Here is a 25,291-nt window from a genome sequence, read left to right on the forward strand (position 1 = left end):
ACTTCTAGTCTGAACAAAAAAGATCTTTGTGATTTATACACTGACCCCAAAGGATGGGGATAGAGTTTTCTCTGAGATCAAGGTAGGCTCATTAAAACATTTGTAGAGCTCTAGCAGTAACGCTTTTTTTTAAACATCTTTATTGGAGTATAATTGCTTTACAATGGTGTGTTAGTTTCTGCTCTATAACAAAGTGAATCAGTCATACATATACATATGTTCCCACATCTCCTTCCTCCTGCATCTCCCTCCCTCCCACCCTCCCCATCCCACCCCCCTTGGTTGGCATTTTGTTGACTACTCCAGGGTCTCTCTGTTTTTTTTCCCCTAAATTAAACAAGTGAACAAAAATCTTTATAACATCTATTTTTCTCTTGATTAATAAAAATTATATATGTTCTTGGATTAACAAGAAACAAATTAGGAAGATACATATATAGACCCATGAAACTAAACATTATTGCGCATCATCAGTACTTGGACATTCCAAAGATATTTAAAACTCTTGTGTCTAGAATGGAACTTATCTTCTTTCTATAGCCTCCTCTTCCCCCTATGATCATTGCTCACTTAGTGAATAGCACTACTCTACGTGGTTACTTCAGCTTAGATGCCCAAGAATATACTTGACTCCTCCCTATCTTCCTTACCTCCATCCAATCAATAACATAATCTGAGATTTTAGTTCCTGATTATTGTGTGTGTGCTTTTATTTAAAACTTGTACTTTCTTTTTTCAGAATCATTTCTGATATTAATAGGATTTTCATAATAACGATATTAACAATAGTGTGCTAATTTTTACTTGTTTCTTCAGGTCAGTCCTATTTTTTTTCTGTAACAACTCTGTGTAAATTCGTTGTTTTGATCACTTCTAAATCAGCTGGCATACTTCTTTTATTTGTTTTCCTGATAAAAGATGTAGCTGGTTTGTTTTCCAAGTATTTGGACTATTTATTTCTGTTGCCCTCTCTCATAGACTATAGGGCCTGGCAGCTGTATTATTAAAAAATATTTTTCCCTTTAAAAACTCCAGACATTACTTATTTATTCTGGCATTTGTTACAATGAAGAAGTTCACTGCAGACCTGATTTTATTCTTTCCTTTGTGAGAATCCTGTTCGTTCTACAGGAGTCCTGCATCTGTAGGAATTTTTCTTTATCCTGAAAACTGAAATAAGATATAGCTGTATGTAATTATGAATTGAAAATTAATTTTTAAAAATTATTTCCTTCACTGATTTGGATTTTCCTGGAGCTAATATGCTGTTGATCGCCCTTCAATACACTTTTAGTTTAGTAGTTTCATCTCCATACAATATTTTACTTCCATACATTCCTGAGGTTGTCCCTTCTTTACAATTTCACTTCCAGTTTCATGGAAGATACCATAGACTCAACCACAGCAAGAACATAACTGATCCTTTTTTTAAAAACTGTCTTATCTTACCATGTAACTGATGGTAATTGGTGTTAGTCTCTTTATTCATCTTTACCTAGAGTATTTAGAACAGAGAGCTCTTTTACTAATGGGTAAACAGGTCTCTGTCAAATCCTTCAAGCCCAAACAGAGAAGGTAAAAGTTTATAAGTTTGATTTGTTAGACGAATGGCCCATGAGGCAGTAAATTATGAGGAAGCTACAGTGGGAGACAAAACTTTACAAAACTTTCTGACCTCTGGGTATTGGGGCAGGCTGCATTTAGTTTGGGTCATACAGTCATTCTCTCAGTGGAAGGAATGCTCTCATGCAGAGCCATACATCCCATTTTTAACGTAGGTATAACACGATTCCTGTTCTGTTGGTTCTGCTGCACACCTAGTGCATTTTCAAGAAGCACCAACAAGAATGAGATTGGTCACATACCAAATGCCCCACCACCTGCTATTTCCTCCAGCCCCTATTGTTACAAGCTGGTAGGGGGAGTGGCGTATTACTGGATAGCACTGGAAGGTCTCTCTTTTATCTCTCTCTCTCATTTCCCTATTTAATCACATTCAGTTAATCGACTGTTAATAAGTCCTCATCCTAGTTAACAGCATTTACAAGGAATTTTTTCCAAATTTTATATTATTTTTGTCATTTCATTAGGAATCTAAAATATTTAATTAAATTAATGGATTTTGGAGTGTATGAATTCAATCACGAGCCTATGGAAAGCTCACCAATGAACAGATTAAAAATAATAATGAGGTAGGGGCATCATATAAGAAATGTGTCATCTTCTTGTGTTGAGGTAAAGAAAAATTACTGGAAGCCAAGTGCCAAGTAAGCAAGGTCTTAGAAGCCAGCACAGATCTTGCTCAACTTACACTGGGGTTAAGTCTCAATAAACCACCGTAAGTTGAAAATATAAGTCGAAAATGCATTTAATACACCTAACCTCCCAAACATCATAGCTTAGCCATGCCTACCTTAAAAATGCTCAGAACACTTACATTACAGTTGGGCAACGTCATCTACCACAAAGCCTATTTTATAATAAAATGTTGAACATCTCATGTAATTTATTGATTATACTGAAAATGAAACAGAATGCTTGTCTGGGTACAGAATGGTTGTAAGTGTATTGGTTGTTTACTCTTATGATGGTATGGCTAACTGGGAGCTACGGGGAGCTGCTGCTTGCTGCAGCTGCCCAGCATATGAGACAGTATCATATGGCGTACCACTAGCCTGGGAAAAGATCAAAATTTGAAGTACAGTTTCTACTGAACGGTATGCCTTCACACCATTGTAGAGTTGAAAAATCGTAAGTTGAACCATCGTTAAGTTGGAGACCATACCATCTGTATATGGAACATCTGGCTCTAAGAATGAAGTTTCCTCTTGGAATAAAGCAGAGGAAAAAATATAGTCAGTGGATAAGAAAAATTAATAATTTCTACTTGAACAACTCAAGGTTTAGGAATTCTGAAATTCATGGAAGAACAGAATTAGCTTAAGAGGTAGGTTTTGATCTCACTGTGAAAAACAGAAATCCGAATAGTATGACTTCAGAGTCCACACATTTCACCAGACAGGTTACAGGCCTGCCTTAGGCCTTAAGCCTGATCATTTTTCTAAGAACCATGCCAAACCAATGACCCTATATACAGCAAGTACGATCATTATCCCCATTTTACAAATGATAAAACTGACACAGAAATTACGTAACTTGCCCAAGATGACAGAGTGGCAAGCTGGGATACTCACAGTTGGAAAATGGGAGGGGAGTAGATGGGGGAACAGATGAGCGATTAACTCAAACCCAGCAAAGAATGTTAGTCCCTTGCTAACCCGAAGCGTGATCAGGGACCGGCACCATCAGCGTCACCTCAGGGCGGGTTAGAGACGCAGACTCTCAGGCCTCACCCCAGAACTACTGAGTCATAACTTGGATTTTAACAAGATCCCCAGGTGATCTTTATGTACATTAAAGTATGAGCAGCGCTGTGTTTGTCCTACTTCTTGTAGAGGAGAAAGAGCATGATCTTAAGCTGTATGAAAGATGGATAGAAATGTACCACCTGGGAACTAGGGCTTGCACTAGTAGAAAGTATTAAAAAATTCAAAAGGTGACATTGGGATTGTCACTGGGTTATCAAAGGCCAGTCAAAAGCCTGGAGAATTCACAAAACTTAGCAAATGTGAGGTTTTAGAAGAGTATACATGATGGACTACGTGTTGGCCTTTCCTGGGTCCCTTAGGGCACATGTCTGGGAAGCACCAGCAGCAAAGCACCAGCAGCAGCAGTTCAGTTAGAAAATGGAAGACTATTCTCCAGATAAAGCTAAGATGGGAACAGAAGGTGAAATCTCTCCAAGGAGGCAGGAGTTAGAGGCCCAAGAAAATTCAGAGTAGGAAGAAGCAACAGCAACAAAAGTAGTGGAAATGCAGAGATTAAAAACAAACAAACAGGAGAAGGGGTGGGCCTTAGAATTTGAGTAGGAGACAGAAAACAATACAAAACCATTAACTCTCCCTTGAGGGATTAATTATTTTGATAACTGAATGGAAACCCTGTTCACAAGAAAAAAAGAAAAAGGATATATCCCTTCACAAATGTTATGATTTCACACATTTAAAACAGAAGTCAAGTATTGTCTCTCATCTACTCTAAAAACGCTTCAGTAGTTCCCACTGAAGTCATTTGTCACTTTCTAAAATACTCTTAACTTTACAAAGGTTTGACTTCTTGTCTTTCTGTCTCTACACTAGAATTAAACTGCACAATAGCAGGGGCTTTTTTGTTTTTGCTTATTATGTTTTTTTCCAGAGCTTAGTGCCTAGCACACAATGGGGACTAAATAAATATTTGCTGAAGTAAAAGTTCAAGAATAGATTGCCAAGAGCACAAGTGTCAAAGGAAAAATGGAATGGAAAATTAAGAAGTTTTAAATACTTGAATATAGACTCTAATTAGAATGCAAGCTCCATGAGAACAGGTATTTTTACCACTTGCTGAATGTAAGGATGGATAAAGTAGAAAGTTCAATATAATGTACCTAATTTCACTGATTCTAAGATACATTTTCTCATATTTTTATAACTCTGAAATCAGATTATGTTTTACATTCAATGCTATCTTTGAATCCATGTCAGCCTGGTAATGGTCATGATGTAGTTGTCATTCTGCATGCACGGACATTCGGAGACAACATGAAAACTTGCAAAAGGGTATACTGGTGACACAGAATAAAATCCAGGAGACTAGCAGAGCACTCTCTTAACTCTTGGATATCAGATGGTATAGGAAGGGTATAGGGTAATTAATCTAATTTAACAATACCCCTGAAGCAGGAGCCAAAAGTTGATTAAACAGAACTTATTATCAAGCCAGCTTAAGCTTTTAAAAGCCCAGTACCAGTGACTTTTAGTTCTTTTATTAATTATTTTAGGAAATGCTGCATCACCAACACTTTTGATGCCACTGAAGACAAAATGGTGTAGAAAAATAGACACTGATGACTGGAAAGGAAAAGCAATTCTAGAGTAAGCTTCTGAATGTGAAGAAGTTTTAGATATACCTTAGCCAATTAAGTTTGTTTATAGTTTTCCTATTTTATGTATGTACCAGAGTGATCACTCATAAAAATCTGTTTTAATTCAGTCTAAAAGTTCTTTAAATAAACATGAAATAAAAATTCTAGGTGAGAGAAAGCACTGCATGACTTTTCTGTTACTCTGATGACTTCCTTCCTCAAGGTAGACTGCAATACGTTGTCTGAACAACTGTACCCCTAGGGGGAGCTCAAAGTACATCTTTATTCCACCCCAAAAAAGGGCAATGAGAGACTGCCAAGGACCCATTAGTGAGCCATGGTACTACTTATTGCTTCCCAACAAAATGGTAAAAACATCAAATGTTCTTGTATCTACAGGTGAGGTCTTAGATCTTTTGTCATTCCCTTCTGGATTTACTCTTCACTCATAGAGCATGTGCAAAAAAAAAAAAAAAAAAAAAAAATCTGCCTCCTATCTTGGGAAGGCTATTAAGAAAACAGATGAGAAAATCAGGAAACAACCAAAGGAAAAAGTGGCATGGAACAAACAGCCTGCTCCTAGTCTAGGCAAAAAGAGTCCTTTTTCCAAGGCTGAGTTCTACATGGGGCTTTGGAATAAAAGCCTTTAGCGGTAAAAAGCAAGTATATGTCCAGGATACGCTTGGGAATCTATAAGGGTGGTGGCAGCAGGCTCTAGTCTAGCAAATGTGGAATTAAAATCCTCTGTATGAATTGCTTAGAAGTACAGCTAAAGATTAATTTTAAGAACTTTCTTTTTTGCCAACATAACAGAATCTTAAGCATTGCCACCTTAGTAAATATAAAAGCTTATAATCAATAAATAATCAATATACTATTTTTAGGGGGAGAATAAAGGCATGTTTTAAATGTAGACAAAATGTAAGTAGTAAACTGTTTTACCTGGAATGATCCAAGAATATCCTTTAAGGGCTCTTCATAAAACTCATCTCTTCCAAAGAACAGCAGCAACTCAAAGAAACTCCTACAAAGAATAAGTGAATGATAACTTGCATTGCTTCTCTGAATTTTTGCCCCAATTTAAAAGTCTCAAGAGATAACAGTTACATAATATCAGATATTTAGTTTTAAAATAGTTGGCTTTGAAAAATTATATTGATCATTTAGGATTCATGTTATGTTTTCAGTAAAATTAGAATAAAAAGAAATATACTGAAATTCTATACCTGTAGAATGAACAATTATATTACTTATGTCTACCAGTGTTCACAGTGGGGGAAAAAATGCAGTGGTATACCAGGTGGCAAAAATGTGGCTATACATATAACAATGATTCAAAATGGGCACACAGTCCAGCTTCACCCCAAAACAATGGACCCCAGAGAAAACTCAAATTCTGAGTTTTCTTCAAAGAGATACAAGGGGTGGTAAAATTGACCCAAAAATATAAGAGGCACAATGAAAGTCTTAGCCAACATTTATATTATAGCAATATCACCAATTTTATACCTAATAAATGACACATGGTCCTCAAACCCTAGGCTTACCTTGATTATCCCATTTATGATAAGTTGTCCAAACTCTGTGGTTCCTCCTTTTTAAATAAATTATTTGGAAAATACTGTTACTAAGTACTTTATGTGCCTTTAACAATTCATGAGTTCACACAGGAAGAAATATAACTTATTTCCTAATCATGAGCATGGAAAACTTAAAAATTATTTAATATTATTTAGTAATCCTAAAGTATCACAAATGATGAATCCCTGAAAAATTTTAAATTTTATTAACCTAGAAGACTCAACTAGGAGTACCTGAAGTTGTATTTTTTAAACACTTCTGGCGCCTTTTTTTGAGGCATAATTGACATACAACAATATATTAGTTTCAGGTGTACAACATAATGATTCAACATTTGTATATATTGTGAAATAATCACAGTAAGTCTAGTTAACATCCATCACCATACACAGTTGCAATTTTTTTCTTGTGATGAGAACTTTTAAGATTTATTCTCTTAGCAACTTTCAAATATGCAACATAGTATTATTAACTATAGTCACCATACTGTGTATTATTAATACATCCCCATGATTTATTTATTTTATAACTGTAAGTCTGTACCTTTTGTCTCCCTTCGTGCATTCTGCCTACTCCCCACCCCCCACCTCTGGCAACCACTCATCTGCTTTCTGTATCTATGAGCTTGGTATTTTGGGGTTTTCTTGGGTTTTTTTGGTCTTAAAATTCAACATATAGGTGAGCTCATACAGTATTTGTCTTTATCTGACTTATTTCACTTAGCATAATGCCCTTAAGGTTCATCCACGCTGTCACAAATGGCAATACTGCATTTTTTAATGGCTGAATAATGTCTGATTGTGTATATATATATGCCACATCCTCTTTATTCACTAATCCACTGATGGACACACTTAGGTTGTTTCCACATCTCAGCTCTTGTAAATAATGCTGCAATAAACATGGGGTGCATATGTCTTTCTGAGTTAGTGTTTTCATTTTCTTTGGATAAATACTGAAGTGGAATTGCTGGATCATATGATAGTTCCAATTTTAATTTCTTGAGGAACCTCCAGACTGTCTGCACCAATTTACATTCCCACTAACAGTGTACAAAGGTTCCCTTTTCTCTACATCCTTGCCAACATGTGTTATTTCTTGTCTTTTTACTTTTTGCCTTTAATCAGAGCAAATCACTAATAAAGACAAATTTTTAAATACAAACGCAAATGCAGAATATAACTGAGAATTTTAAAATTATATAAAAGACCTAGGTATTACACAATAATTGCAAAGACCCTTCTAAATACAGTATAGTAACCATACTCCATAAATTGATATATTTATAAATTTGACTTAAAATTTTTAAATGTCAACAGAACAAAACCACATAAAAGCAGTCAAAAGCAGAATGATACACTGAGAATCTTTGCTGATTTCCTTAATTAAAAAGCTTATACAAGTAATTTTTGTTTTTAAAAAAAACAGTTTAACAACCTAGTAGAAAACTGGGAGAGAAGACTACTTCACAGAAAAGAAACGCAAGGGATTTTGTTTCAAATATGAAAAGAGTCTCTACTATAATTAAATAAGTGAAATTATAAAGATGAAATGTCATCTCTCCTATCATATTTACAAAAATAAAAATGTTGATATATCCCATGATGGCTCTGAAGTACAGAAATAGGCTCTGCTATCGAGTTGGAGGGATGATAAGTGGTACTACTTTTAAAGGCAACATAGTAATAGTCAAAAACATTTTAAACGCACACATACCATTAGACTTACCATTTCCATTTATAAGAATTTAATCCTCCAAATAATACACACATAAAGTTCAAAGACACACATATATATGGATATGCATCCACAGATGGTTTGTAGCAGTAAAACAATGGAAACATACTAAATGTCTACCACAGGGGACTGGTTAAATTAATTATAATATACCCATGAAGTGAAATATAATACAAATATTAATGAGAATATCAGTGAGAATATATTTACATCTATATGAATAGATAAGGGAAAAATTCCAGGCATGTATTGTTAAACAAAGATGGAGAAATCTATTCATTACATTATCACTGGTGTAAAGGAAGGGAGAGAGTAGAAGGCACATGTACACCAATGCATATCGCCAGACTACTACAGGGATATGCAACAAACTGGTAAAAACAGTTGCCTTTACATAGGGGAAACAGAAACTAGGGGTCAGGGATGAAAAGGAGAATTATTTTTCATTATCAACCATTATGTATTTATTTTACCATCAATAAGTAAGTATAAAATAGCACCATCAATGTACTTCTGGAATCTTCTCTATCCCTATTAATAAAGCATTAATTCACATCTATCTCATCTTTAAACTTCTAATAGACCCTATCTCTTGTCTTGCTATTCCACATTTACCTAAAATCCATGTTCAACATGGCTGCCATTGTTATCTTCCTAAAACACAGAATGATCTACTTACAGACTTACCACTTGCTGTGTAGATTTTACCATCTAAAGCAAAGACCTTCAGCTGACACATTTGTTTTATATAGATAAAATATTATTTTAAGATATTTTAGTTTCCAATATTTAAAAACTGTGGTATTTCAGATTAAATGTAGATTTCTCTGAGCTCTTGATAAAGAGGAACCCCTGTAACACAGGGCTTTCATCTCTCCATTGCAAAATAAGCTGAGCAGCTACTGCCTTTAGTCAAGGCATGGACCTCTTTTCCAATTTGCTAGTCTCCATCCACCTCCCATTTCCCCAGCACACTGCCTACTTGACTTATTTATTACTTATATTCCCATCCTATTTTATTTAGGTATTTGAGATCACTGATGAAGAGGAGGAAATTCAGATTCCTTATTTTGACATAAGAACCTTTATGTCTGATCCAAAACTACTTTTACACACATAGCTATTACCAAATTCCATGCTCAAATTGCAGCAAACTTCCCTACGTAGCCTAAAACTCCTGTGTGCTTAAAGGTGTTTGGATCTGTTGCTTCCTCAAGACCTATTTATACGATTCCACCTAGGAACTTAGCCTAAAAACTCCCTTCCTTCTCTCCAGACTAATATATAGGTGATTCTTCTGTACTATCATAGTACTGTACTTTGCATATATCACTATTATAACATGTTGAAACAAGGAGGTGTTAACTTTGTACTAGGTAGAATGGGGTAGAAATTGCATCATTACATTGAGTAGATAGTACTGACTGGTAGACCACTTAATTCTATTGAAGGAGGAAGAAATACAAAGGTTTTTAGTAGAAATAAAATATGCTATGGCAGTAAATTTAGAGATGAATGTGCAGATTAATATGACCTTGTAGATAATCTAAATATGCAGAATTATGTCTGTATTATGTGAACATGAAAGGGGAGCCAACATTACAAGAGATCTGTATATGCCTCACTATCAGCTACCTCAATAACAAGGCCCAAGTCCATTATAATGACATTAAAATGAGAAAAACTACATGCAAAATAAGTAGAGTAAATAATGATAAAACAATATGGTCTAGCTACCTCTGCCTGAGGGTAAGATTCAGGAAAGTCAATAAGTATTTACATAGTAGTGAAATCACTAAGGGAAAAACCTAGAGTATATGTAGAAGTAGAAACTTCTTGTCTCAGACCTGTTGAATTTCCTATTGCCTAGTGTAAAGGATCAACTAAATGTTTAGAGATCAAATTGTCTAGCCCTCAAGGAGGCAAACTCTACAAGGTGCAGGGTAAATGAATCCACAGTAGAACAAGGTAGGACCCCAAAATATATATAGCAGTCTAGAGCAGGAAGGCCTGTTGTTGTATAATACATGAGATAAGAATAGTTAGCCATATTTCAATTGTTAAAAAACAAAGACAAAAACAAACAAAAAAACCCCCCAAAACAAAACAAAACAAAAAACCCAAGAGAATAATATTTCCTAACAGGTAAAAATTACATGAAATTTAAATATTACTGTCAATAAGTACATTATTATTCAAAGAGAACCACACCCATATATTTACATATTGACTATGGTTGCTTTCACACTAGATAACAGAACTGAGTAGTGGCAACAGAGACCTTTTGAGTTAAGCCTAAAAATACTTGCTATCTGGCCCTTTACTCACCCATGGTGTACAGCCACACTGGGTTTCAATCTCAGCTCCACCATTTCCTTGATATGTGACCCTGGGCAAGTCACTTAATATCTCTGTGCCTTGGTTTCTTTACTTATAAAACAGGAACAATAATTGTAGCTACTTCTTGTAAAGCACTTAAAACAACCCCTGGGGGTGCTACAGGTGCATGCTAATAATAATATAGTACTACCACTTCTATTATTAACATTGCCATCAAAGTTTCCTTCAACAATCTAAGAAGAAACCTGAGGTCTTCACAGATTTGTTCTTCTCAGCTCTGCATATGTCAATTTTGTTGATATGTAAGACACCAATTTTTCCTCACTTAAATTATGAAGATTTTTTAAGATATCTAACTAAATTCATCAAAATGTTTCCTTCCAAAAATTTATTATTGTATAATGTTATATTGGTTTTTAATGTTGAATATGTTTCATATAGTGTTTAACATCTGTATAATAAAATAGATCTTTAGTATAATGCTTAATATGTCATAGTCTGTACATTAACCAATTATAATTAATATTAGTCCAAATTATGGGTTACCTACAGTTCATTCACCTAAATTGAAATAATTACTCAAAATAGAAATACCCAGGTAAAATGATTTATATAAAACATAAATTATTTGCAGTGGGACAAGTATATTATAGATGGCAATCCCTCTGAATTTAAAAAATTATACCTTTTACCGTCATTTTTATTTGACTTTCATCAATCAGTATATTCCTATTAGCTATGTAAGTTTAAATAACTAGAATATCACTAAAGTTTCCATTTATGAAACAAACTATATTCTATCCTTGGGTTGCTTGGAATTCAGACCATATATTACAAGTGTTTACCAGACTTCACATATATTACAAGTGGTAATAAGGTACCAGACTTCTTAAAATACAAAGGCACACATAAATAGATTGGTAATTATGACCAGAATTACTTTTCTTTTTTGGGTCTCTGAAGCAGATAAGTAATTTTCACACTAAAATACAAGAATGTGGATTTCTGCATTTATCTGCTATAGGAAAATTCCACTAAATTATGATGCTTAACTATCCAAATATAAGAAATCCACTTGCCAATTTAAGCCAAAGAAAATTAGGTCTGTTCTACATGAATTAAATGAGAATAGAATAAAATGTTATTGCCCACACTTTAAACACTCATTTTTAACAATTTCTTCTACACTTACTAACTCTAAATCTTTGATCATATAGATGTTTCAAACTCAGCAGTACTTAATCTTTTTTTTTTTTTTTCCCTTTGGCCACGCCCGTGCAGCATGTGGGATCTTAGTTCCCTGACCAGGGAACGAACCCGCACCCGCTGCAGTGGAAGTGTGGAGTCTTAACCACTGGACCACCAGGGAAGTCCCAGCACTACTTAATCTTAACAAAGAGCGTTTACTTTGTCATACTCAAGCATTCCAATGCATTTATCTTCAAAATACTTTCTTCAGTAATGTCTTTAGTGAGGAAAGAAGAGGTTCATAGTTTTTTTTTTCAACTATATACTGATAAACTGTACATTATTTTCTCTAAAGTATGACAGACTAGTACCCTTAGTGATTCACCCTCTGAAAACAAGTAAAATGCTGGATAAAATAGCTGGCTTTTGCCTTGACTAAAACTTCAAACAGCTATACCAATATGCTCCTCCCAACAACTTCACCACATTTCTAAGACTGTTAAGGAAAACTGCCTGGTTGCACTTTGAACTACCCTGGAAAAGAAAAAAAAAAAAACATCTAGTTTTAAAATCCTCTCATATAGGTTGTCACCTGAATTCATATTATGTACGTGGTCCAAAAATTCTCAAGCCAAGAATTTAGCTAAAATTGGTCCTGGACTAGTAATATCTCCAGGTCCCTGCCAGAACAAATGTAGATCCTTTCTGAATATCCACTTCAAATTCAGGCCCCAATTTTTGCAAATAAACTTATTCCAAGAAAATACAAATTCACAATGTAAATAATAATGATGATGACAATAAAAACCACAGTATATAAGGAAACACAACACCATGAGCAAGAAGCAACAGAAAGTCCATGAAGACTTTATATATTTAAACCAGACCCAGAATATAAAATGAGGATAATATTAAGGAATAAAGAAATATTAAAATGATAAAAAACAATAGCAGTCAAAAAACTTATAGAAATAAAAAGTAAAATCAATGAAATTAAAAGCCAACGAACATATTTAATTGCAGATTAGACACAGCTGAAGAAAGAACTGGTAAACTGAAAGATCTGTAAAAAAATAAAGCGTAATACAGAGAGACAAAGAAATGGAAAATACAAGCAAGAGTTAAAGACATGAGGAATGGAGTGTACAAGTCTAACATGCCTAATCATACTTCAAAAAAAAAAAAGAATGAGAGAATGAAGCTAAGACAAAAACTGGGTAAGAATTTTTCGTAACTGATGAAAGATACCAATCCTCAGGTACAGGAAGCCCAGGAAATCTCAATAATGATTAATAAAAATAAATCTATACCTAGCTAATCACAGTAAGCTATAAAATGCCAAATACAAAGAACAATATATAAACCAGAGAATAATAAAGACTGTTTACAAAGACACAGGAAATTAAATTAGCAAGAAGAGCCTAAGACTGGGGCTTCCCTGGTGGCGCAGTGGTTGAGAATCCGCCTGCCAATGCAGGGGACACGGGTTCGAGCCCTGGTCTGGGAAGATCCCACATGCCGCGGAGCAACTGGGCCCGTGAGCCACAACTACTGAGCCTGCGCGTCTGGAGCCTGTGCTCCGCAACAAGGGAGGCCGCGATAGTGAGAGGCCCGCGCACCGCGATGAAGAGTGGCCCCCGCTCGCCGCAACTAGAGGAAGCCCTCGCACAGAAACGAAGACACAACACAGCCAAAATAAATAAATAAATAATTAATTAATTAAAGGTGCTAATAATTTAAAAAAAAAAAAAAAAAAAGAAGAGCCTAAGATGCAAATTAGTAAGCATATAGGCTAAAACATTTGACAGTATGAAGCAATAATAATAATTTCATCTGGGCTTTAAAAGTCATAGCAAAAATACATTGCATCAGTAACATTAAAGTTGGAAGGAGAAGATTCAGCCTTAGTGTTCTAGTGTTTTTGAACTGGAGGAAGATAAAAAGCATATAAAATATATACTTCAGTAAGTTAAGTATTAAATTCTCCTAATTTATAAATTTACATACCCTCAAGTTTTTCTGAAAGTAGAAAGTTGATTACAACGTTAATATCTAGGAAAACCATGAAATAGCATGAGCAATGAAAAGGAACTTGCCAATATTAAAACATCTTGTAAAGCCTTTATTATTCAACTGGCATTTTACTGACACATCAACAAATAGCCTAATGAAATCAAATGGAAAATCCAAAAACAGGACAACTGCATGTGAAAAATGAGTATATGACAAAAACAGCATCTCAAATCAGGGGAAATGTTTACTCCATATCAGATAGCCCAATATTAAAAGACAAAATTGATTTACTCCAACTTCCAAACATAAGAAAAAATTCAAAATGGATAAAAAACCTAAATATAAAAAATTAAACACTACAAATATCAGAAGTAATCACATATAACTTGGTTATAGAGAACTTTTTCTTAACTATGACTCATGGTCAGAAGCAACAGAACACTGATAAATTTTAATTACATTTTAAAACGTCTAAAAATATAAATGCCATAAGGAAAGCAAAACATAAATGAAAACATATACATTTGTAACTAATATCAGAGGAAGGGGTTAATATCCCTAATACATAAAGAGTTTATGAAAACTGAGAAGAAAAAGTCCAACTAACTTATAGAAAATGGGCTTGAGATAATATAGACAGGTAGCTCGTGGAAAATGAAACAAAATGGTCTTTAAGGATATGCAAAAGGGTGTTCACCTTCACTCACAATAAGAAAAATACAAATTAAAACCACATTGATGGGCCATTTCTCTTCTATTAGCATAGCAAAAAATCAAGTTTGACAACACAAAACTGTGGTGAGGTCGGAGGTAAAGCTTTATTTTATGGGTGAGAATGAAAAATGGTACAAGCTGTATAAAGGGAACTTTGAGACTACTGAGCAAAATTACATATCTATTCATCCTTTGACACAGATTCTAGGAGCCTACCCCAAAAATGTACTGGCAAACATACAAAAAGATGTATGCCAATGGATATTACTCATAGCACTATTTGTAATAGGAAAAGAATGGAAGCAATCCAAATACTTATCATTAGAAGGCATGTTGAATGAACTATGGTACATCTACACAATACTGTAAGATGTAAAAAGAAATTTGGACTATCTCTGTATCACTATGGAGTGATCTCCAAGATATAATATTAAGTGAAAAAAGCAGAGTGTAGAAAAGTGTGTACCTGTTTATCTAAAAAAGGGCATAGGGGTATGGATATATATCTGTTGGAACTTGCTTTTCTATCCAACCAATTTGTCTTTTTTAATAGGTTTAGGCAATTTACATATATTGCTTGGATTGAAACCTACTATGGATTTATTCTCTGTTCATTGCTCCATTTGATGCTTCTTCCACCTTCTTTTGGATTGAGTGATTTTATGATTCCATTTTATCTCCATTTTCGCTTAATATATCCATCTCTGTATTCAATGTTTTTAGTGATTACTCTAGTGTTTACTATATATATAAGTCCTAGCCTACCTTCAAATGATATTATGCTGCTTTAGGTATAATATAATAATCCTTGTGCTCTTTTTGTCATTCATTTAAATTTTACATGCTACAAACAATACTTCACTACAATTTTTGCTTTAATCTCAGCACTTAGAAAATATAACCCATAGGCTGGCTGCCAGTTTCCATAAAAGTTTTACTGAAACACAGCCACATGCATTCATTTATGTTGTCTATGGCTACCTTGGTGCTACAAGAGCAGAGTTGAGTAGTTACTCTCTGATCTGCAAAGCTAAAGTATCTGGCCTTTAAAAAAAAAAAAAAAAGTTTGCCAACCCCTGCATTAGACAGTTATGTTTCACAGTGACTAAAAATTTTTTAAATTCAATTTTATATTTACAGTTGGCCCTTAAACAACATAGATTTGAACTGTGAAGGTCCACTTGTACGCAGATTTCTTTCAATAAATATGTACTAAAGTACTATGCAATCTGTGATTGGCTGAATCCATGGATGCAGAATTGCAGAAATGGAAACCTGACTGTAAAGTTCTACATGAATTTTTGACTGTGTGGGAGGTTGGTGCCCCTAACCCCTCCACCATTCACGGGTCAACTGTATCTTCAAGCTTGTACCATTTTCAGATCTCTTCATTTCTTTAAGTAGATTTTCTGTCTGGCATCATACTTGTGCTACTTTTTTTTGCAGTTCAGGTCTTCTGGGAATAAGTCTTGCAGTTTTTGCTTCCCCGAAAACATCTTTATTTCTCCCTCTCGAATTGATAGTTGAAAGAATTGTTCTTTCACCACTTTAAAGATGTCACTTGACTGTGTTCTGGCTTGCATAGTTTCTGAGATGCCTGCTGTAGCTTTCTAAATTAGGTAATGTCTTTGTTCTCTGGTGGCCTTCAAGATTTTCTCTGTGATTTTTTGAGTTTGAATGTGATGCATCTAGGGGACCTAGGTGGTAGTCTGAGAGAGAGAGTTTGAAATTATCCTGTTTCTTGTTCTGAGTTTCTTAGACCTGTGGTTTAACGTCTTTCATTATATTTGAAAAATTCATGGCTACTATTTTGCACTTCTTCTGCCTCATCTTTCTTCTCTTTCTGGGATTCTAACAGACATATGTTATACAATTTCATATTTTCCCAAAGCTCTTAGATGCTCTGTTCTGTTTTCTTCTCTTTTTCTCTTTGTCATTTAGTTTGGGTAATTTCTTCTGACCTGTATTTGAGTTCATTCATTCTTTCCTCAATTGTGTTGTGTTGACTCTACTGATGAGCACATCAGAGGCATTCTTCATCTGTTACTATATTTTTTATTTCCAGCATTTCCATTTGAATCTTTCTTAAAAAGTGTCCCAGCTCTCTGCTGAAATTCTCAATATGTTCAACCATGTTATCCACTTTTCCCACTAGATCTTTATATCTAAGTTTGATTCTACAAACTGCTCTGTCTCTTAATAGTGCATTTTTTTCTTGCTCTTTTTTATATGTCTATAATTTTTAACTGAAAGCTGGACTTTATGATATATGAAAGTATAAACAGATGTTAATAAAATTGGTGCCTGGAAACAGACAAGCCTTTTCTTCTGCTAGCCTTTACTGTTGAGCATTTAAATAAATCTACTCGTGAGTTAAGTGAGTTTGTGTTATTGCTATCATGTGGGTTGTTGCTATCATGACCTTCAGTGCACCACTGGCTTCAAATTCCTCCACTGTTACACTGTGTAGAGGGTGGAGCCTGGGTTGCCAGATAATATTTTAGGCTTTCTGGGCCACATTAAGTCTCTCTCACATTTTTTTTTTTAACACCATTGTTTAAAAATATAAAGACCAGTCTTAGCTTGGGAGCCATATTAAAACAAACAAACAAACAAAAAAAACAGAAACAGCCATGGACAGCATTTGACCCCATGGGCCATAGTCTGCCAACTCCTAAGGTAAAGAATAATCAGGTTAAGCAGAGAAATGGAAGACATAAAAGACCCAATTAAAACTTTTACAAATAAAAAAATACAATGTCTGAGATGAGAAATACATTGTATGGGATTAATGTCAGATTAGACTCTGCAGAAGATAAAATCAGTGAAAACAAGGTATAGCATTAGTAAAACAAAACACACACAAAGAAAGACTGAAAAAAATGAACAGAACAATCAGTCAGGTGCGGGTCAACTGTGGATTCCCTTCAAGTGGTGTCCTTTAAGAAAACATAATGGTGATTTCTAAAAAAATTCTTTTTTTTTTACAATTGAAAATAAAATTTATTTGTAATATTTAATTCATTTTAAGAAAGGAAATTTCTACATATTCTTGTGAAATATCTATAGATACATGTTTTTTCTTAGCTTTCTTATCAGTTGGCTAAATAGTGAATTCTGAAAATTCTGACAAATAAGCAATGTAGGATATAATTTATGATAATCCTGTGAAAGACCTCCATAAGTTTCCACCTTACTTCCTTTTTTTTCCTAAAAAAATTCTTGAGAGAATTTCCCAAATTTGGTAAAAAAGTACAAATCCAAAATTCCAAGAAGCTTAAGAGTAAGAAATGTGAGAGATATTACACAAGGAAAATTACAATCAAGTTTCTTAAAACCAGCAATAGATTTCAAAAGACACCAATAAGAAAATGAAAAGACAAGCCACAGAATAGGTAAAAGTATTCACGAATCATAGATCTGACAAAGAATGTGCAACCAGAATATATAAATAACTCTTACAACTTAATAAGAAGGCAAACAAGCCAATTTAAAAATGGGCAAAGATTTGAATAGACATTTTACCAAAGAAGATACGCAATAGCAAATAGGTGCATGAAAGGATATTTGCCATCAACAGCACTGAGGAAGTGCAAATTTAAACCAAAATAAGACCACTACACAACTACTGGAATAGCTATCATGAAAAAGACAAATAATCACAAGTGTTAGTGAACATATGGAGACACTGAAGCCTTTCTAGATAGCTGGTTAGAATTTTAAATGGTGTAGTCACTTTGGAAACAGTTTGGCAGTTCTATGTTAAACCGAAGTTAAACATAAACTTATCATAGCATCTAGCAATTCCATCCCTAGGTATCTACTCAAGAGAAATAAAAACATTTGCCCACTTGTACACAAATGTTCATAGCCAAAAAATTGCAAACAATCCATATATCCATCAATTGATGATTGTAAAAACAAAATTTACTATATCCATACAATGGATTACTATCCAGCACAAAAATGAATGAGCTACTGATAAGTGCTAAAACATGAATGAACCTCAAAAACATTACTCTAAATGAAAGTACTCATATGTAAAAGCCTACATGTTGTGACATATTGTTTACATTAAATGTCTAGGTATAGCAGCTCTATTAAGATAGAAAACAGATCAGTAGTTGCCTTGGGCTGGGAATTGTCTGAAAGTAAGCATGAGGGATATTTTAGAGGTGGAGAAAACGTAGTAACACTGGATTGTGGTGACGGCTGCACAACTTTATAAATTTACTATAAATCATTTAATTATACTTAAACTGCATGAACTTAATGACATGGAAATTATGCCTCAATAAAGCTATAAAAAAAAGATAACTAGCAATGGGTAAAGAGTGTGGAGGTATAGATGAAAGAATACTGATGATATATTGATAATTATTGAAGCTGGTGATAGGTAAGGGCAGTTCATTATACTATTCCTTCTACTTCTCTGTAGGTTTGAAAATTATCATAATTTTAAAAATTTATAAAACAATGCATTGACAAAGATGTAGGGAAACAGGTCCTCTCTTATATGGCTGGCAATATTGTAAATTGGCTCAACTTCTACTGAGAAAATTTGGCACTATCGAAATGATAAACCTAAGACTCTTTGATCTAGCAATTCTACTCCCAGGATACCTGTACAATATACAAAAATCCTTGCACAGGTATACCTCAGATATTGCAGATTCAGGTCCAGATCACGGCAATAAAGCAAATATTGCAATAAAGACACATGAATTTTTTGGTTTCCCACTGCATATAAAAGTTATGTTTATACTATACTATAATCTATTAAGTGTGCAATAATATTATGTATAAAAAAGTATATACCTTAATTTAAAAATGCTTTCTTGCTAAAAAGTGCTAACCATCATTTGAGCCTTCAGTGAATTGTAGCAGTAACATCACAGATCACTGATCACAGATCACAACAAATGTAATAATAATGAAAAAGTGTGAAACATTATGAGAATTACCAAAACATGACAAAGAGACATGAAATGAGCAAATTCTGTTGAGCACCAACAGACCTGCTCAACGCAGGGTTGCCACAAACCTTCAACTTGCAAAAAAACCAGTTATCTGTGAATCAAATTAAGCAGAGTGCAACAAAACAAGGTATGCCTGTACATATTCCAAGTGCCACTCATACGTGGCAATTCATTAAAATTCAAGATTCATTATTGTTGATAACAGCAATAGATTGGAACATAATCTAAACACATATTAATAGAGTACCAGTTAGTTAAAATTTTTATATATCCATAACAGTTAAATACTCTACAACCATTATAATGACTGATGATAGTTTTTCTATGTTGGGGAAAGATATCTGAATGAAGATATCTGAATGAACAAAGGGTACAAGACAGTGCGCACACTACACTAGCATTTTTGTAAAATGGAGGAAAAGGAAACATGATTATTTTTCTTGTACATCCATAAAATATCTCTGGAAGGAAACCCAAGAGAACAGTTACATTGTTTGCCTATGGAAATGGAAACTAGGGAGCATTTCCACTGTAAACGAAATTGAAGGATGTAAACTGAACAATATCTCCTTGTAAGCTCACCATACTTTTTGAATTTTGAAACACGAACATGTGTTACCTACTCAAAAACAAAAAAGAAAAAGTGATAGAGAAAATATTAAAAGCAGCTTCCCAAAAGGGTACATTATATACAGGGAAACAAAAATAAGGACGGCAGACTTTTCATCAGGAAAAAAAATATTGCGCAAGCCAGAAAACAATGGATGGACACCTTTTAAAGTACTGAGGATAAAAATCCTGTCAACCAAAAATTTAATAATCAGTGAAAATATCTTTCAAAAACAGAGGTCTCTTACCTCCAAGACAATCAGCACACCACAGAATCATATCCATCTCACTGCTGACAACCTTGTGATGAACCTACAGGATGAAAGTTTCACCCAAGGAAGTGACAGCTTTATAAAGGGTAAGAATTGAGCCTAGTGACCAAGAACTCCTCCCCGAGAAGAAATGAATCTCTTTCTCCCTTGGTGTCTGAGGAGCCCGCTTGGGGTCCAGCAAACCCCACCCTGACCCCAGTATCGTGTGATGGTCCCCTCTGCTCCAGTCCTCCCAACCCTTCTTGGATGAATGAAAACTGACCCATTTTCAGGGGAATGACTTTCCTCCTCACTGTGTTGGCCTGAGGTGTTGGGACAGTGTGTGATTTTCCAGTGGTTTCCTACACTGTTGGTTCCTCCCTCGAGGTTGGGAGGCAATAACTACCATCCCAGGACTTCTCAATACATTTTTATTACCTAAACTGATGGGGGAAAATACCCCAGAGATCTCTGTCAGTTATGCAGAAGCCAACTGGTTAATGGTTAAGTTTGATCAAGGGAGGCAATGGCAGAAAACTGAAAGTTAGGAGGAAGGGAGGAATAAGGGGTCTTTTCCCCCTGCTCTTCTTCTTCTGGGACCTCTTTAGCAGTAATTATATTTCTTCCGAGGTCTCCTCTCACACAAGTCAATGCTTCTTCCCCTCATCAACCATTTCCAGTCTCCGAGTTCTAGTATTCCATCCTTGTGCCTTTGTCCTTCTATTTCCAGGACTAACAGCGACTTAACTACTAGTTGCTAAGTGTAGGTTCATCATCCTCTCCTTGGTCTATTCTCTCAGATCTTCTAACAACTATGAAACTGGTTCTATAAATTAAATTAAATTCTCCCTACTGAATTACCTAGCATGACTTACATTTCCCTAACGAGATCTTGATTTAAATAACCTATAAAACTTATCCATAACTCATAAACTTATCTCCACCTATAAACCTATCTTAATCAAAAAGAAAGTAAAAAAGGAAACAAAAATAAATTTACTTGTGATTATTCCCTGTAAGACCAGCAGGAAATTATATTCCATCCCCCCAGTTCCAAAATTAGAATGGAAAACTTTTTCAAAAGTCCATGGCTTAAGAAAAATATAACCAATAAGCTACAGCCAAGATGAGTCACATATTTATTTTTATTAAATATTTTAAAAATATGTTTGCCTTGGTGCCTTCATCCTAGGAAAAATTTTTAATTGAGATATAATTTACATATAACATTATATTAGTTTCAGGTGTACAATATAATAATTTGATACTTGCATATTATTACAAAATGATCACAACAAGTCTAGTTAACATCCGTCATCACATATAGCCATAATGTTTTTCGTATGATAAGAGCTTACAAGATCTACTCTCTTAGCATCTTACAAATTTACAATACAGTATTATTAACTATATAGTCACCAAGCTATACATACATTCAATGACCTATTCATTTTATAACTGCAAAGTTTGTACCTTTTAACCACCTTCACCCATTTGGCCTACCCCCAACCCCCACCTATGGCAACCACCAATCTGTTTTCTGTATCTATGAGTTCAGTTTTGTTTTGTTTTCTTTTAGATTCCATATATAACTGAAATCGTTAGGGCATTTGCCTTCCTCTGTCTGACTTATTTCACATAGCATAATAACCTCAAGGTCCATCCATGTTGTCACAGATGGCAAAACTGCATTCTTTTTTATGGCTGATAATAGTCATATATATATATATACACATACACATACATATCACATCTCTTTATCCTTTCATCTATCAATGGACACTTAGGTTGCTTCCGTATCTTGGCTACTGTAAATAGCAATGAACATAGGGTTGGCAATATCTTTTTGAGTTAATATTTTTACTTCTTTCATATTAATACCCAGAAGTGGAACTGCTGTATCATGTGGTAGTTCTATTTTTAACTTTTTGAGGAACTTCCATAGTAGCACTTTCCATAGTGGCTGCACCAATTTACATTCCCAAAAACAGTGCACAAGGATTCCCTCTCTCCCCATCCTTGCAACGCTTACTACTTCTTGTCTTTTTGATAACAGCCATTCTAACAGGTGTGAGATGATGGCTTATTGTGGTTCTGATTTGCATTTCCCTGATGATTAGCGATGGTGAACACATTTACATATACCTGTTGGCCATCTGTATGTCTTCTTTGCAAAATTGTCTATTCAGATCTGCCCATTTTTTTTAATCTGATTGTTTTTTGCTATTGAGTTGTATGAGTCTTTATACTTTCTGTATTTTGGATATTAACCCCTTATCAGATACATAATTTGCAAGTATTTTCTCTCATTCAGTAAAGGTGCTTTTCATTTTGATGGTTACCTTCGCTGTGCAGAAACTGTTTACTTTGATGTAGTCCCACATGTTGATTTTTCTTTTTTGTTTCATTTGCTTTTGGTGTCAAATCGAAATAAATTGTCACCAAGAACAGTGTCAAGGAGCTTGCCACCTATGTTTTCTTCTAGGAGTTTGATAGTTTCAGGTCTTACATTCGATTCTTACATCCATTGTTAGTTGATTTTTGTGTATGGTTTGAGATAGTGGTCCAGTTTCATTCTTTTGCATTTGGCTGTCCAGTTTTCCCAACACCATTTATTAAAGAGGCTGTCCAATCCCCACTGTATATTCTTGGCTCCTATGTTATAAATTAACTGACCATATATGTGTTGGTTTACTTCTGGGCTCCCTATTCTTTTCGATGACCTATGTGTCTGTTTTTATGTCAGTACCATACCATTTTGATTACTATAGTTTTGTAATATACAGTTGACCCTTGAACAACTTGGGTTTGAACTGCACAGATCCACTTATACCTGGATTTTTTTCCCTGAATACATACTACAGTACTACACAATCTTCAGTTGGTTGAATCTGTGGATGTCGAACCTTGGATACAAGGGCTGAATGTAAAGTTATACACAGATTTTCAAACGCACAGGGGATGGGAAAGTTGGTGTCCCTACCCCACCATTGTTCAAGGGTCAACTTAGTTTGAAATCAGGAAGTATGAGGCCTTCAGCTTTGTCTTTCTTTCTCAAGATTGCCTTGCCTATTTGGGGTCTTTTATGGTTCCATACAAATTTTAGTTGTCAGTTCTTTTTCTGTCAAATTTTTAATGTATTGTTGCATTCAGTTTGTTAATATTTGATTGAGGATTTTTGCATCTATGTTCACCAGAGACATTGACCTGTAATTTTCTTTCATAATACCCTTGTCTGGTTTTGATATTAAGGTAATGTTGGCCTCGTAAAATGAGTTTGGAAGTGTTCCCTTCTCTTCTATTTTTTGGATGAGTTTGAGAAGGATTGGTATTTGTTTGAATGTTGGGTAGAATTTGCCAGTAAAGCTGTCTGGTCTTGGATTTTTGTTTTTTGAGAGGTTTTGGATTACTGATTCAACATCCTTACTAATAATTGCACTGTTCAGATTTTCTGTTTCTTCATGATTCACTCTTGGTAGGCAGTATATGTATGTAGGAATTTATCCATTTCTTGTCAATTGTTCAATTTATTGGGGTATAATTATCCATGGTATAGTCAGCTCTCCATATCTGTAGGTTCCACATCCATGGATTCAATCCACCACAGATCAAAAACACTGGGGGGGAGGGGCAATTCCAGAAGGTTCCAAAAAGCAAAACTTGAATTTGCTGAGCACTAGCAATGATTTACATAGCATTTACTTTGTATTTACATTTACATAGCATTTACATTGTATTAGATATTACAAGTAATCTAGAGATGATTTACAGTATACGAGAGAATGTGCTTAGGTTATATGCAAATACTAGGCCATTTAATATAAGGGATTTGAGCATCCGTGGATTTTGGTATCTGTGGGGAAATCCTGGAACTAAGCCCCCATGGATAACACGGGACAACTGTAACATCTTATGATCCTTTGTATTTCTGTGGAATTGGCTATAGCATCTCCTCTTTTGTTTCTGACTTTTAGTCCTCTCTCTTTTTTTCTTGGTGACTCTAGCTAAAGGTTTGTCAATTTTATTTATCTTCTCAAAGAACCAGCTCTTAGTTTCATCAATCTTTCTTATCATCTTTTTAGTCTCTATTTCATTTAGTTCCACCCTGATCTTTTGTTATTTCCTTCCTTCTACTAACTTTGGGCTTCATTTGTTCTTCTTGTTCTGATTCCTTGGAGTACAAAGTTAGGCTGTTTATTTGAGATCATTTTTTTTCTTGATGTAAGTATTTATTGCTATGAACTTTCCTCTTACAACTGCTTTTGAGACCTTCAAGATGGCGGAGGAGTAAGACGTGGAGATCATCCTCCTCCCCACAAATACATCAGATATACATCTACATGTGGAACAACTCCTACAGAACACCTACTGAACCCTGGCAGAAGACCTCAGACTTAGCAAAAGGCAAGAAACGCCCCACGTACCTAGGTAGGGCTAAAGAAAAAAGAAAAAACAGAAACAAAAGAATAGGGACGGGACCTACACCTCTGGGAGGGAACTGTGAAGGAGGAAAAGTTACCACACACTAGGAAGCCCCTTCACTGGCGGAGACGTGGGGGTTGCAGGGGGGAAGCTTTGGAGCCACGGAGAGCACAGCAACAGGGGTGCAGAGGGCAAAGCAGAGAGATTCCCGCACAGAGGATCGGTGCTGACCAGCACTCACCAGCCTGAGAGGCTTGTCTGCTCACCGGCCAGGGTGGGTGGGGGCTGGGAGCTGAGGCTCCGGCTTCAGAGGTCGGATCCCAGGGAGAGGACTGGGGTTGGCTGCGTGAACACAGCCTGAAGGGGGCCAGTGCAACACAGCTACTACTCCCGGAGGGAGTCCAGGAAAAAGTCTGGACCTGCCTAAGAGGCAAGAGACCATTGTTTTGGGGTGCACGAGGAGAGGGGATTCAGATCACTGCCTAAACGAGCTC

General features: G+C 35.2%; 1 protein-coding gene across 2 annotated transcripts in view; it reads right to left on the reverse strand.

Moving 5' to 3' along the window:
- The window catches only part of ZNF654 (zinc finger protein 654), a 91,545-nt gene that overhangs the window by 26,296 nt on the left and 39,958 nt on the right, over positions 1 to 25,291 (reverse strand). For both annotated transcript variants that reach the window (XM_068546901.1, XM_068546900.1), the window contains exon 3: positions 5,906 to 5,987. In XM_068546901.1, coding sequence (XP_068403002.1) covers positions 5,906 to 5,987 — 82 coding nt within the window. The remainder of the gene's footprint in view (positions 1 to 5,905; positions 5,988 to 25,291) is intronic.

This window comes from Eschrichtius robustus, chromosome 6, assembly GCF_028021215.1.
Source record: "Eschrichtius robustus isolate mEscRob2 chromosome 6, mEscRob2.pri, whole genome shotgun sequence".
Classification (NCBI taxonomy): Eukaryota; Metazoa; Chordata; class Mammalia; order Artiodactyla; family Eschrichtiidae; genus Eschrichtius; species Eschrichtius robustus.